The 15,928-nt window shown below is 38.4% G+C and overlaps 1 protein-coding gene across 1 annotated transcript in view; it reads left to right on the top strand.

Moving 5' to 3' along the window:
• The window catches only part of ABCA13 (ATP-binding cassette, sub-family A (ABC1), member 13), a gene marked incomplete at its 3' end in the record, with an annotated part of 190,275 nt that overhangs the window by 161,338 nt on the left and 13,009 nt on the right, over positions 1-15,928 (top strand). Inside the window, exons 28-29 of the mRNA XM_011996501.1 lie at positions 5,093-5,206; positions 8,383-8,473. Of these exons, the coding sequence (XP_011851891.1) occupies positions 5,093-5,206; positions 8,383-8,473 (205 nt within the window). The remainder of the gene's footprint in view (positions 1-5,092; positions 5,207-8,382; positions 8,474-15,928) is intronic.

The raw sequence follows: 15,928 nt of genomic DNA on the forward strand, positions 1-15,928 counted from the left end.
TCCATCCATCCATCCATCCATCCATCCATCCATTCATCTATCCATCCATTCATCCATCCATTTATCTATCCATCCACACATCCATCCATCCATTCATCTATTTGTTCATCTCTCTGTCCATCCATCCATCCATTAATCTATCAATCCCTTCATCCATTTATCTATTCATCCATTCACACATCCATCCATTCATCCATGTATTCATTCATTCATTCATTCATCCATCAACACATCTGTCTGTCCATTCATCTGTCTATTCATCCATCCTTCTATCTACCCATCCATTCATCCATTTATCTATTCATCCATTCACACATCCATCCATTCATCCATGTATTCATTCATTCATTCATTCATCCATCCACACATCTATCTGTCCATTCATCTGTCTATTCATCCATCCTTCTACCTACCCATACACCCATTCATTCATCACACATCCATCCGTCCATCCATCCATCCATCCATCCATCCATCCATCCATCCATCCATCTATTCATTTATCTATTCAACCATCCACACACCCATCTGTTCATCTATTCATTCATCTGTTTGTCCATCCATCCATCCATCCATCCATCCATCCATCCATCCATCCATCCATCCATACATCCATATATCCATCTATCAATTTATCCATTTATCTATCCATCCACACATCCATCCATCCATCCATCCATCCATCCATCCATCCATCCATCCATCCATCCATCCACCCATCCATTCATCTATCTGTCCATCCATCCATCTGTAAATTCATCCATTTATTCATCTATCCTCCCAACCATTCATTCATCCATTTATCTGAGGTGGGAAGGAAGCAGGCTCTTGTTAGTATGAAGTGCATTGAGGGGAAGTGTGGGATGCTCTATCACTGGGTTTTTCCCTGCCTGATTTTGGCCAAGTGAAAAAGAAATATTTTTCTTTTATCTACTCTGAATATATCTACTTGTTTCCGTTTCAAATCTTCAAATTCCTCTACCTCATTCCCCTTCGATGCAATAAGAAAAAGGTCTGAATAAGGAGGGAAGAGGGTGATATAACTAAGAAAATAATTGATACAACAAAAAATAATGAATACAACAGAACAAATCAATCCAGAGCTAATATCTTGTGCTATGACCTAGTCGCATTTTGATATTTTTCCTCTATTTTAAAAGAAAGAATAACTGCAAGAGAGGAATAAATCATTTTCTACAATTAAAAGTTAGTAGGTGGTGATAAATGAAATGAAAGCCCAAGATATTTTTCCTAATTAAATAAAATGGAAATAAGACTTTAATCACAGGATATCTGAGAATCCTGACACACTTTTAGTTGGGATTATGAGCTCTGAGCCTCATTAGTTTGCTGTAATCTTCTGAAGGTGATTAATTAAACAATATGATTATGAATTCATAGATTTAAACATGGTAAATGTATTTCAGTCCATTGCAGTCTTTATTTATTTGTTTATTTTATTTTTTTGATACTCAAATGATCCCATCTGTGATCAGTGGGCACTTATTCATTTAGAATTCCATATTCTTTTAAAAATTAACTTTTTAATTTTGAGGCAGTTGTAGATTTACATGCATTTGTAAGAAACAACAAGGAAAGATCAGTGTACCCTTCACTGGGTTTCCTAATGATAACATCTCATGAAACTACCTATAATGCAGTATCACAAAGAGGATTCTGCCATTGATACAGTTCACTTGTCTTCTGATTTCCCCAGTTTTACTGTGTGTGCATGTGTGTATTCAGTTTTATGCAGCCTTAGCACCTGTGTAAGTTTGTGTATTCATCATCAGCACTGAAGCAGAACAGTCACATCACAGCAGATTCTCTTGCTTTATCTTTCATAACCACAGCCGTTAATTCCTACACCACTCCCCACCAAGTCGCCGATCCCTGCCAGCCACCAATCAGTTCTTCATTTCTATAATTTTGTCATTTCTATATTGTTGTATACATGGAATTATACAGTATGTATAATTTGGGATTGACTTTTTAAACTTAGCATAATTCCCTAGAGTAGTATCCATGTTGTGCAGATATCAGGAGTTCATTCATTTTTATTGCTGAATAACATTACCTGGTATGCATGGTCCACAGTTTCTTCAGCCATTTACACACTGTGGTACATCTGGATTGTTCCCAGCTTTTGGTTATCGTGTCTTCTGTTTCTCTTATCTTGCCTTCCTGTGGATTACTTAAACATTTTTGAGCATCCTCACCCTAAAACATGATTTTAGGATACTCATCCTAAAAAATGATTTATTGATACTGTCTTTGAGTGTATCTTTTTGTATGATGTTCTTACAAAGAACATCTGGCTCTAGATATTACAATATAGACATACATACATGGCTTATCACAGTTCATTGGCATTGAGATTTTGCCACTTCAAGCCAGGTGTGGAAATCCACTTCGACTTAGGTCCCTTTACCTTCTCTGCTTTTAAATATCATCATCTTGACTACCAGATGGTGTTATCATTTATGTTTTAATCATCAAATACATTTCATAAAACTCATGGAAAACAGTATAGTCTGTTGCATTCACCCACATTTCTGCTCTTTCTGTTGTTTTTTTCTTCCTTCTCAATTCTCGAAGATTCTTTTTCATATTTTCATTTTTTTAAACTTTTTCTTCATCTGAGAATGTCTTTATTTTATCTTCATTCCTAAAAGATATTTACATTAGATTCAGAATTCACTATGACGATTCTTTTCTTACATCGTGATAAATGTTAGGCTACTTTCTTCTGGCTCCCAGGGTTTCAGATGAGAGATTTACTAACCTTTGAGTGGGTGTTCCCTCGAGGTAACATGTCATGGTTCTCTGGCTGCTTTAAAGCTTTTATTGTGTTCAGATTTTAGAAGTTTAATTATGGTGTGGTTTAATGTAGATTTCTCTCAGTTTATCATATTTAGTGTTTGCTTAGCTTTCTGAGTCTGTAGGTTTTTGTATTTCTACAGTGTTAGGAAGTTTTTCAGCCATTTTTTCCTCTCGTACTCTTTCAGTTCCACTCAGTTTCTCTTCTCTTTCAGAGAGTCCAATGACACCAATATCAAAATTGTTATTATTGTCCTACGGGTACTTGAAGCTCTGTTCACTTTCCTATCAATCTCCTTTCTCCCTGTTGCACAGATTGGGTGCCACACACTGATCAGCTCTCAGGTTCAGTGGTTCTCTCCTCTGACATCTCCATTCTTCTACTGAGACCATCTAGCGAGTTCTTGTATTTGCGTTATTGCATTGTTCATGTGGTATCCATGTGGTTCTTTTTTATAACTTCTTTTTCTTCATTGAGATTTTCTGCTATTTTGTTTGCTTCAAGACAATTTACAATTGCTTGTTGAAGCATTATTTTATTCATGATGGGTGCTTTAAAATACTAGCCAGGTCACTCCAATATCTGATTTGTCTCAATATTGGCATCAATTGATTGTTTTTCTTAATTCAAGTTGTCTTTTCTTTGGTTATTTTTATAATGGGTGTTTTTCAGTTGTATCATGGGTATTTTGAGCAATATAATAGGAGACTTTGAGCCCTATGTAAAAATCTTTTATTTTTGTGGGTAGTTGTTGTACTTAGGCTTAACGCACAGATCTTGGCCCACTTTGTGTGCTGTGGTTCCAATAAGAGTTTAATTTTGGTTTATCTGATGCATCAGGGACTCCCTGATGCTGCTGTATGAAAGGACAGATGAGATTTCTCCAGTCCAACTGCCTCCATGTTGGGGAGATGAGCCTCCAGCAGTTGGAGAAGAAGGGGACTTCTTAGGATCCAAGGTCTTTGTTGCTTCAGGAGGCATCCTGCTGTGGGGTAGCCAGTGTTTTCAGGCCAGGTCACTTGTCATTGTGGAATACTCCTTGCGCTGTCTCCTGGGTGTTTGTTGTGATTCCTCTACCCTCAGGGGAAGAACAACCATTTCCCTGGCTGTTCATTATCAGTGTCATCCCAGCTGATCCCCTCTTTGGTGTTGCAGAGCCAGCTTGGTTTGTTGAAAGGACTCCTGGTCCCTCCAGAGAGGCAGCCAAGTTAGGCTACCTTCTGTTACTAGAATGTTAGAAACGTGAGGTCTTCTGGGTGGGGAATTTAATATGTGTGTGTGTGTGTGTGTGTGTGTGTGTGTGTGTGTGTGTGTATTCTTCATTTGTAGTTTTAAAATATTTTACAGATCTTCTAAATTTGTTGCATTAATAATGTTATTCAACCTTTTTAACTGGTATAGCTGGTGTTCACTGAGTATTTACTGTGTACCAGGCCTGGTGCCAAGGTATTGGAATACTAATTTGTCTTAATACTTACAAGAATCTTTATCCCTGTTTTTATTGAAGGCTGAAGCTGAGACTTCAAGGTTTTTCTCTGTTTGCTGTACTGGCTGCTTTTCAGCTCCTGTGCCGCTGTGAGGGTCTCCTAGTGACCCTAGGGAGATGTGGTTAGACTCTGAAACCCTCCTTAAACATTGTCCCTTTGGCATTTAGACTGCTTTCAGTATTAAATGTAATAATATTGCAATAGACATCTTCATGGAAATAGCTTTATATTTTATTTAAACTATTTCCTTAGGATAGAGTCCTTTTATCTTGAGAGAGTAAAGCATGTGCATTTTTTATGGATCAGTGACTGTATTTTTCTGATACCAAATTACTTTATAAAAGTCTTATGCCAGTGTACTCTGCCAGCAGCAATAAATGAAAAAATATACCAGTTTTATTCTATCCTCAATAGTGTTGGGTACCATAAAACAAGTAAGTATTAGTTGAGAATGTATTTTTGAGGAAGAAATGTGGGCAAGCATTGATTAATTAGGTCAGTATATATTGGGGACATAGGCTCTACCCAGCAGTGACTCTAACACTGGCGAGACAGGGTGAACAGGCAGGTAGCCCCTGGATGGACAGAGTCAAGGAGAGAGGTCTCAGAGAACTCACCTGTGATATGAGGACATTGGAACTTTTCATGTTATTGAGGAAGGCATCAACTGGCCCACAGGCAGATCTTTGCTCTGGTGGCCATGTCACATACCATCCTTGTTGGAAGATTTACCTTAATATAACAGCTGAATAAGAGACATATCCAAATATGCTTGATGTTGCAGGCTAATTCCACCTTTTATATTGTGGACAAGCTAAAAGCTTTATCAGAAACACTGCTGGAAATGTCCAGCCTTTTCCAGAGAAGTGGAAGTGGCCAGATGTTCAACCAGCTGCAGGTGAGTGGTTGGTCTCTGTCACCGAGGGATAGGGAGCTACTGCTAGGGCATGTCCGAGACATCAGGGCTGCCCTGTAGAAGATTCTACAGAGTCACATCAGGCATGGTGGTTCTAGTTGACTCATATAATTGACGTAAAATTAGAGATGTGTGAAAACATTTTGTGAATTTTCAGTATTTTACCCATGCAAGATGGTATCATCGTGAGAATGATTAATAATTTGTTAATAGTAACCTGTTCTTTAAATTCTGTATTAAGCTTAATGCTTTTTAGATTGTTTGCATACTTTTGAATTGTAGGTCTATTCAACAATCAATGATAATTTCCTCATATTCTGTATTGACAACTTAATATTTTAAAAAGGAACAATTTACAGTTTAGAATGGCCTAACTCCATTAGACCCTGACAATCATTAATGTAAAACTTTAATTCAGGTAGATCACCTAATAATTTTTTGGGCATTTGTGTAACTTCAGCTTACCTTAACTCTGATAGGATGAGAAAATATGCCTGCATTTTAATTCATGTTTAATTTTTCATTAACCACCAGGTAAGTAGTTCAGAGTACGGACTCAGGAGCTAGAATCATTTGAGTTTGATTCCCAGCTCAACCCCTGCCACCAGTTGTGTGATCCTGGACTAGTCACTGAAATTCTCTGTGCCTTAGGTTTCTTCCCTGAGAAATGAAGAAGTGATAGTAGTTATGAGGTATAAATGGGTCAGGATACATAGAGCCTTTGGAGTAGGTTTTGACACAGAGAAAATGCTACTGGGTGAGTCTGAGTTTTCCAAGAAACAGATGCCAAGACAGGATTACATGTGCAATAATTTTATTTTGGGAAATGGCTGCTGAGCAAAGGAAGAGGAAGCTAGACAGGCTGGAAGCAAGGTTGTCAATGGTGATGCAAGTCTGACCCTGAGGAAAGCAGAGAGGGAGAGGGTCGGGTGGAAGCATCCTGGTGGACCCTGCAATTTAATGGACATCAGATAAGGCTGAGAGGGAGTCACAGAGCTAAAGTCAGTTATCAAGGTAGGGGTCCCATGTCAGTGGAGTTCTGTGGCTTCTGGGAGTGGGCCTGATGTGGTGGTCATTGGTGAGGGACAGCCCATGGGAGACATGGCCTCAGGGCAAAGTGCCATGGATTCAGAGTGCAGCAGTGGGACCTGCCATTTCCGTTTCCTGCAGTTGGAGGTCTGCGATGTTCATTCTCACAGCGACCATGGCCATATGTATTAGCTAGTATTGTAATCTTCTTTAATTTGCTTGTGCATGGATTAATCTGTTAATACAGACATCAGTGAACCTTTGCAGTTAATGGGACAGACAGTGTTTTAGACTGGATAAGGTCTCTGCTGCAACTATATATATTGTGTGCAATAACATATCACACAATATCATAAGCACCAAGTCGAGAGTATACAAAGATCTAGGAGAACATAAAGCAGTGCCTAACTCGGTCTCAAAAATTGGGCAGCTCCTTGTGAAGTCTATAGTGTACCTGAGTACTAAGTGGCCATGTCAGAAATCAAAGTCACATGTCCAACCAATTGAAGAACTTATCTTCCATAGGATAAGACGGTGTAAATTGTTCCTCTATTTCTTAGCTTTGGGATCATGCTCAAGGGAACTTGCAGTGCCTTGGGTTTGTAGTAGTCGATGTCTATGTTCCAGGCCTGATTCCGCCACTAGATGGAGTGGTTAGAGCCTCTGGGTAAAGCCCTAACTTTGCTGTGCTTCCCTGCTCCATCAGTAAAAGACAACAGTAACCTCACGGGGATGTTGTTGAGATTAAAAGACATGATGCATAATAGCTGCCCTGCACATTGACTGGCAAATAGCAAATGCCCAGTGAAGGAAGATAAATAAGATTCCAAAAAAGAAAAGCAAACACCAAACTTTCATAATAAAGTCTTGTCATCCTTAGACAAGATTAGTTAAAACCATCAGATGTAGGCCGGGCGCGGTGGCTCAAGCCTGTAATCCCAGCACTTTGGGAGGTCGAGACAGGTGGATCACGAGGTCAGGAGATCGAGACCATCCTGGCTAACACGGTGAAATCCCGTCTCTACTAAAAAATACAAAAAACTAGCTGGGCGAGGTGGCGGGCGCCTGTAGTCCCAGGTACACGGGAGGCTGAGGCAGGAGAATGGCATGAACCTGGGAGGCGGAGCTTGCAGTGAGCTGAGATCCAGCCACTGCACTCCAGCCTGGGCGACAGAGCGAGACTCCATCTCAAAAAAAAAAAACAAAAACCAAAAAAACAAAAAAACATCACATGTAATAAGGTGAATGTGAGAAATAAAAGAGCTAATTACAAAGGATACATATTATTTGAGAATTCTTGTCTGGAGCTCCCGTGTTATCAGGTTATGTGCTGGACCAAAATCTGGATAGCATACAAATATTCTCTAAGAAATTGGCAAATTCCAAAATTAATTCCCAGTCATTGATCCTGAGGCAGAGCCTGGATACATCAGCATCTTTCCCTCTCAGCTTCTTGCTGGTTTTTGTATGTCGTAAGTGTGGGGCAGTGCAATGCAAGTACATGGATATCATTGGCAAAATAAAGGGGCAAGATGTCATTAAGTTGATGAAAAAATCTTGGAGAACTCTCCACAGTAAACGATTTGTCTCCAATCATTGACAAATGAGGCAAAGTCACAACCATCAATAGTAATGAAAGAATAATGGTACAGATGAAGCAATGAAAGATGTTTCTGAAGATGAGTAGCAAAGCATTGAGAGAGGGTTTGGGAAATTCTGAAATCCTTCCTCAGAGTTTTTATAATGATGACCCCCTCTTTATAACTGGCCTCTGAGGAAGGCCATGCAAAGGAAAGGAAAGAATCGTATAGAAAGTAAAAGATCACTATATAGGTTCGTTAGAAAATTTTGCCAAAAACAAACCACTTAATTCATTCTTTGTTTTTAGTATTAATACAAAATTACAACTACAACATAAATTTTTGTAATTGTTGATTTTGTTTTTCAAGGTAAAGTCCTAATAAGATGTTATCCCGTTATTTATTGTGGTGTTTTAAAACTTCTTTTAAGTGGATTCAGTTTATATGCCTTGTTCCTTTGTAATGAAACTTTGAATAAGTCTAATAGGTATTATTCAATAATATGAAATAATGCAATTATTTTTGTTAAGCTATGTTATTTTTCTTTAGGAGGCCCTGAGAAACAAATTTGTAAGAAACTTTGTAGAAACGCAGTTGCACATTGATGTAGACAAACTTACTGAAAAACTCCAGACATACGGTAAGTATGCTGATGGATGTGGTAGTGTTCTTCTGCCTAAATGGCTCTGCCACTTAGGTGGGTCCTCCCCCTTGGGCCATGACATTGCTAAGTGACTTCCAGCAGGTCGCTTTTCCTCTCTCAGTTTCTATTTTCCTATCTGGATCCTGAAGGGCTTGAACTAAATACACCCCAAAGTTTGTTCATGCCTGAAGTTTTTTTGATTCACTGATTCAGGACTTAACTACTAAAGAACCTAGTTAAAAAGGAAGTTGTCTGATTCAAACACAAGAATTGTGAATTACAAAATAAGTTTATAAAAGAAATTATTATTATTGAGTTAAAAGTCACTTGAAAGCCATTGCATAGATTTGAAAATGAGAAACTCAGATAAAAACATTACATATCAGTAAACATTTATTGTACCTCTGCGATTGATGAATCTGTGAATTCATTTAGGTGTTTAACAAACATTTGCTGGACACACAAGGAAAGCCAGTTCCATGAAATAATCTAGAAGGGTGTAAACTATTCCTGTTCCACCATGCAGTGCAGAGAAGAAGATGACTATGCTTAGAAACTGCAACACCGTGGCAAAATCAGCAATCAGGGCCCTGCCAGAGAAACTCTCAGCAGCCTAACCCAGTTGGCAGGGACCTGGAGTCAGAGGAAGGATGGGTGTCAGGCTGTTCCAGGTCCCTGACTCCATCACACTCTGCTTGTGCATGAGAAAGGGTTTCGGATCTGCCTTACGTATGAAAGTCAGAAGAAGGCAAGACAGTTTATGAGACATAATATAGTACTTCCCTTTAAAACAATTTCTGGTGAATGTGATACTTAATACCACTTCAGAAAGGTTAATCATATTTTAAAATGTTTTGTATTTTAAATGCATTACATAATTTTTTTCAACTAATTAAAACACCTTTAAAAAAAGAAGTAGCACTGGAAAGCTTATAACAGTGTCCCCATCTTCTGTTGCTGGAGCCAAGGACTTACATGGGTCCGAGAGATCCTGTGTGGAACACAGATGTCTCCTGAGTTTGCATCTACCGTGGTGCTAGTGTTAGTGCAGATGTCTTAGAGTGTGAATTGTACCTGAGCCACGTTTGTTCAACACGTTGCTGCTTAGCCGACACTACTTTTGAATAGGTTTTCCCACATGTAAGCTTCCATTGTAAAATTAAGAGAAAGTTCCCTAGAAATTTAGAACTTTTCCTACGAGTGTGTTGGGACACAGAATATGAGATTCACATGGAATTTTGAGATCCATGAAGTGTGATCCTCTCTTCTTTCTCCTCCTGCCTGATGCTGGAGGTTGAAGACCATCTCATCCAGGTGAATGTTGGTTATTTTCTCCCACCCTGTACAGCCCTCCAGGAGCAGGCACAAAGTGGGGTCAGGCGTTCACGGGTGGGGTGGTGGTGGGGAATTGATCACTGACTGGATGCAAATCTCCTTTTATAACTTAGCTAACAAATGAACTCACCTTACTGCATGCACCCTTTTAAAATTTATTCCTATGTCATACTCACTTTTCTTCATCCTATAATCAGTATCTGGAAACTGAGGTGACTATTTGAAGATATATTGATGCAACTTCTGGGAATATTTGCCTAATCATGCTGTCATTTTTATTCATTATCTAACTTTTATTTTATTTTTATTTTTTTGAGACAGAGTTTTGCTCTTGTCGCCCAGGTGGTAGTGCAATGGCGCAATCTCGGCTCACTGCAACCTGCGACTTCCAGGTTCAAGCACGTCTCCTGCCCCACTCTCGCCAGTAGCTGGAACTACAGGCACGCACCACCATGCCCGGCTGATTTTTGTATTTTTAGTAGAGATGGGATTTCACCAAGTTGGCCAGGCTGGCTCAAACTCCTGACCTTAGGTGATCCTCCCGCCTTGGCCTCCCAAAGTGCTGGGATTATAGGCGTGAGCGCCTCTGAGCCTGGTCTCATTATATAACTTCAAAAAATAACTTTTTGCTTTATTACAAAAAGTATATATGTCCGTTGTAGAAACATTAGAAAATACAAATAAGCCAGAAAACAAATCCACCTATAATCTTATCGCCACAGATAGCTATTTTAAAAGCCTCAGAGTTCTTTTTTAGATGAATTTATATGTACTCATATGAAGATAAGTATATGTATTTTCACAAAAATGATTAAACTGTTCATATAATTTTGTTACCTGATTGCAAAAAATTAAGATTATTATAAAAGTTTTTTGTATCCATAAATATTGACTGTTACTAAGAAAAAGTCCCTTCATCTAGCTTTGCCTTCCATTTCACTCCATAGTATGAATTTAAACTTAGGAATTTCTTTAGGATTAGTCGTTACATATCTAACTGATATACCTGTGGTAGTATTTCTTGATTTATTTGTTACAGGAATTATCAATTGATTTCCTGTTCTGAAAGATGCAGATTTAGTTTTGTACTACATTATTTCCCTGATCAGTTGCTCCCACTATGCTAATATGACCATTTTAGTTGTCATAGAACAGTATGAGGAGATAAATGTTGTTCAGTGCAGAGCCAGGCTGTGCATTATAATGACATTCCGGTATTTACCATGTCTCCCTTTTCCCAGAGTTTTATGCTCTCTTGCTACTACATGAAACACTTGTTCTCCATTACTCCCACCTCCTGTGTGCCAACACATCATCTTTATGTTGAGTCCTTTTGTCTGTGCAAACGCCACCCAGACCCCCTACCACGCTCCACCTGAGCAGGCTGCCCGCTACTGCCAGCACCCGGCTGCTTTCCTAGGAATTCTCTGCTCTGCTGTCCTGCGGTGGATACCATGATTCCTGGGCTCTATGTCCTCCTTTTTGTTTTGTTGTCATGTTTTGTGGGTTCATATTAATCAGTGACGTCCTGCAAAAGAGAATGAGAGAAAAAATTCCTGAGTGATTTTACTCAGTAAAGTAAAATTACATCTGAATGATATGTGGAAATATCCCCTATTTCATTACCAATAATTTTGTATCTCTTCTTTCTCTCTCCTTTTTGCTTTTAATCAGTCTTGTCAGTCTTTTAATTAGTCTTTTATTTTATTTTTTTATTATACTTTAAGTTCTAGGGTACATGTGCACAACATGCAGGTTTGTCTCTTATACACATCTAGATGTGTATAAGAGACAGCTGTAGAGGTGTGGTATTATTTCTGAGGACTCTGTTCTGTTCCATTGGTCTATATCTCTGTTTTGGTACCAGTACCATGCTGTTTTGGTTACTGTAGCCTTGTAGTATAGTTTGAAGTCAGGTAGTGTGATGCCTCTAGCTTTGTTCTTTTGACTTAGTATTGTCTTGGCAATGCGGGCTCTTTTGTGGTTCCATATGAACTTTAAAGCTGTTTTTTCCAATTCTGTGAAGAAAGTCATTGGTAGCTTGATGGGAATGGCACTGAATCTATAAATTACCTTGGGCAGTATGGCCATTTTCACGATATTGATTCTTTCTATCCATGAGCATGGAATGTTCTTCCATTTGTTTGTGTCCTCTTTTATTTCACTGAGCAGTAGTTTGTCATTCTCCTTGAAAAGGTTCTTTACATCCCTTGTAAGTTGGATTCCTAGGTATTTTATTCTCTTTGAAGCTATTGTGAATGGGAGTTCATTCATGATTTGGCTCTTGAAAGTGGGATTACTAGGTATTTTATTCTCTTTGAAGCTATTGTGAATGGGAGTTCATTCATGATTTGGCTCTCTGTTTGTCTGTTAATGGTGTATAAGAATGCTTGTGATTTTTGCACATTAATTTTGTATCTTGAGACTTTGCTGAAGTTTCTTATCAGCTTAAGGAGATTTTGGGCTGAGACGATGGGGTTTTCTAAATATATGATCATGTCATCTGCAAACAGGGACAATTTGGCTTCTTCTTTTCCTAACTGAATACCCTTTATTTCTTTCTCTTGCCTGATTGCCCTGGCCAGAACTTCTAATCAGTCTCTTAAACACGATTACAACTTTTCACAGTGTTCAATACTTCTTATATCCTTTTCTATATATTCCAACCTAGTTTTTCTTTATGCTTTAGTATGTGATATTTTTTCTTACTAGTTTTTAAATTAACACATTCTCTCTTCAGCTGGGTCTAATCTGCTATTAAACATACCGATGAAGTTCTTCATTTAAGTTGTTGCATTTTCCACTTAAAATTTAAATTTTATTATTTTAGAATAGTTTTTAGCTCCCTGGTGAAAGTCTATTTTCATCTAATTTTGGACACAATAGTCACATTTTGGAAGTGCATGTTGTGAGCTTTAATACTTGTCTTTTGTGGGTATTTTTTAAGTCTATTTTTCTCTTGTTTTTTGGTTATTTTTCTTGCCTTGTCTCCAGGAATATTAAGGATTAAGAAAATCGAAACCAGATATTATAAATGGAAAATTGTAGAAATAAATTTGAGTCTCCTGATAGTGCTATCTTCCTCTAGATAATGTTATTTTCTGGCTTCTGGCAGAGAGCTAGGGCAGGGCCACGTTCTCCTAATCTAGTTGGGGATGGAGTGGATTGATGGAGGTACACTTCAGCCTTAGTAGGGAAATTTCCAGTTTCCTGTATTCCTGGATAGATGCCCTATTTGGGTGGGGTGGGGGGCCTCACCTATAAAACTGATATCAATTAGGGACCATGTAGATCCTGAGTTCAAAGTCCCATGGACCACTGGAGACTCAGCCTCTCAGTTTTTGGCAGGACCAAATACCAGGCTTCCCAAAGTTCCCTTTTCTCTTGCATCTCTGACCTTTGAGCTTTTGCTGCCTTGGTACCTCTTTAAAGTCTTTATATAGATTTTCTTTTTTTTAAATTTCAATAGGGTTTTGGGGAACAGGTGGTGGTTGGTTACATGGATAAGTTCTTTAGTGGTGCTTTCTGAGATTTTAGTGCAGCCATCACCTGAGCAGTGTACACTGCACCCAATGTGTAGACTTTTTTAAACTTTTAAACTAAAATCTTTATATAGATTTTTTAAAGGTCATTCATATTTTCTGATTGTTCTTGGCAGGAAGCTTCATCTGCCCCACGTTGTCTTCCATTACTCTAAGTGGGGGTTTCCTCAATATGGCCTTTCAATCTGAAGACGATGGCTCTTCAATTAAGGGGAGTTTTCTTGTCATCGTTTCTTTGATAGTTTTACCTCTCTATAAAAATAATGCTATTTTAACTTTAGTTTATTTTAAAATTACTATTACTGTTTTCTATTTGTTTATTTTAAGTTCTCCCTTTAATGTTGGAGGGTTTGCTTTAAAATTTGGTGACATTATGAGTGAGGCATAAAAGTGTTTTGGTGAGTAGAAGTGTTTTGGTGAGTAGAAGTTATTGTGACTCAGTTCACATTAGTAGTTCCCAACTGAGGATGATTGTGTCCTCCAAGGGGTGTTTGGTTATGTCTGGAGATATTTTTGGTTGTCACAGCTGGTCACAGCTACTGCCACCTAACAGGTAGAGGCTAGGGGTATTGCTAAACATCCTACACTGCACAGAGCAGCCCTCCACAACAAGGAATTATGGGCCCAAAGTGTCTGTAGGGCCTAGCTTGATAAACTCTCATTTAGAGAAATAGGATGGAGTCACCTCTTGAAAACAAATGTCAGGAGGAGACACACTGGAATGTTAAATCCTCTGGTCTGTTTCGGCTGATGCCTGCCATGTCTAGGACGCACCTGATGAGTCCTCAGGTGTATACACTGAATCAGGAACAATCATCAACTTGTATTACTATCTTGAGCTTGGCCTCACATTACTGTAGAATTTTATACTATGTTGTTTTATGTCAACCTATATGTGAACCTCAGTATTGTTTTGGCCCTTTCAGACTTAAAGTAGCCTGTGTTTCTTTGCCATGCCTCTTGTTCCATGGGCCCTGTGTGTTTTTCTTGGCCCAGTTTTACTGTATACTGTGAGACGAAGCGACCCAATAAAAGCCGTGACTGTAGGACTCTCACCAGGGGTTTTGCCCATTCGTTTCCTGTCCTCTGTAATCCATCTTTCTCACATAGCAGTGCCCTCATCATTTAGGTTGGGGAGTGTAGTCGAGGTCTCCAAAGTGATGGAACATGCAGTCAATACTAGACCACATTTTATTTTTATTATATCTAGTCCATTGTGCAGGAGCTGTTACCCAACAAGGATATTGCTTCTTTCCTCCCAGAGGAGGGAGATCTGCCTAGTGTCCGAAGACCTAAGAGTTTTTGTGTGGAGCTGCTTTTCTAATTTGTAATTAATGCCACATAATGATGTTTTAGTCAACATTGATCTGCATACATGATGATGTTCCTGTAAGGTCATAATGAGCTGAAAATTCCTACTGCCTAGTGACTTTGTAGCCGCCATCACATTGTAGAACAACACGTTACTCACTTGTTTGTGGGGATGCTGGTGGAAACAAACCTACTGCACTGCCAGTCATATAAAAGTCTAGCACACACAATTATGTACAGCACGTAATACTTGATCATCATAATATAACTACTATGTTATTGGCATAGGTATTTAATTCAATTTGGAGTGTATTTCATATATATGTGTATATATGTATATATATGTGTGTGTGTATATATGTGTGTATATATATGTGAGTTAAGTGTAAAGCAGCCTCAAGTAGGTCCCTCAGGATGTATCCAGAAAAATCCATTGCTAGCATAGGAGATGACAGCTCTATGTGTGTTAGTGCCCTGAAGACCTCCTTCCAGTGGGACAAGAGGTAGAGGTGGAAGAAAGTGATATTGATGATAATGACCCTGTGTAGGCCTAGGCTAATGTGTGGTTTTGTGTGTTAGTTTTTAACAAAAAAACTAAAAAATAAAAAAAATACCTGAAAAGTAAAACAAGCTAGCTCAAAGAATAAGGATATAAGGAAAATATTTTTGTACAGCTATACGATGTGTTTTGTATTTTAAGCTAAGTATGATTACAAAAGGGTCAAAATGTTAAAAAATTAAAAAGTTTATAAAGCGTAAAGTTACAGTAATCTAAGGTTAATTTATTTTTGAAGAAAAATTTAAAGAATAAATTTAGTGTAGCTTAAATATACAGTGTTTATAAAGTGTAGAGTGGTGTATGATAATGTCCTAGGCCTTCACATTCACTCACCACTCACTGCTTCATCAGAGCAACTTCCAGCCTGCAGACTTTATTGATGAGTACTCTATACAAGTGTATCATTTAATACCATATAAAATCTTTCACATCATATTTTTATTATACCTTTTCTATGTTTAGAGATTTTAGATAAACAAATACTTAACATCGTGTTACAATTGCCTACAGTATTCAGTACAATAACATTCTATGCAGGTTTGTAGGAGCAATGGGCTATGCTATACAGCTAGGTGTGCAGTAGGCTGTAACATCTAGGATTGTGTAAGTCCACTCTGTGATGTTCACACACAATGAAATTGCCTAATGCTGCCTTTTTATGCTGCATTTCTCAGAATGCATCCTCATGTTTAAGTGATGCATGGC

The sequence above is a fragment of the Mandrillus leucophaeus genome, unplaced genomic scaffold (assembly GCF_000951045.1).
Source record: "Mandrillus leucophaeus isolate KB7577 unplaced genomic scaffold, Mleu.le_1.0 Scaffold517, whole genome shotgun sequence".
Lineage (NCBI taxonomy): Eukaryota > Metazoa > Chordata > Mammalia > Primates > Cercopithecidae > Mandrillus > Mandrillus leucophaeus.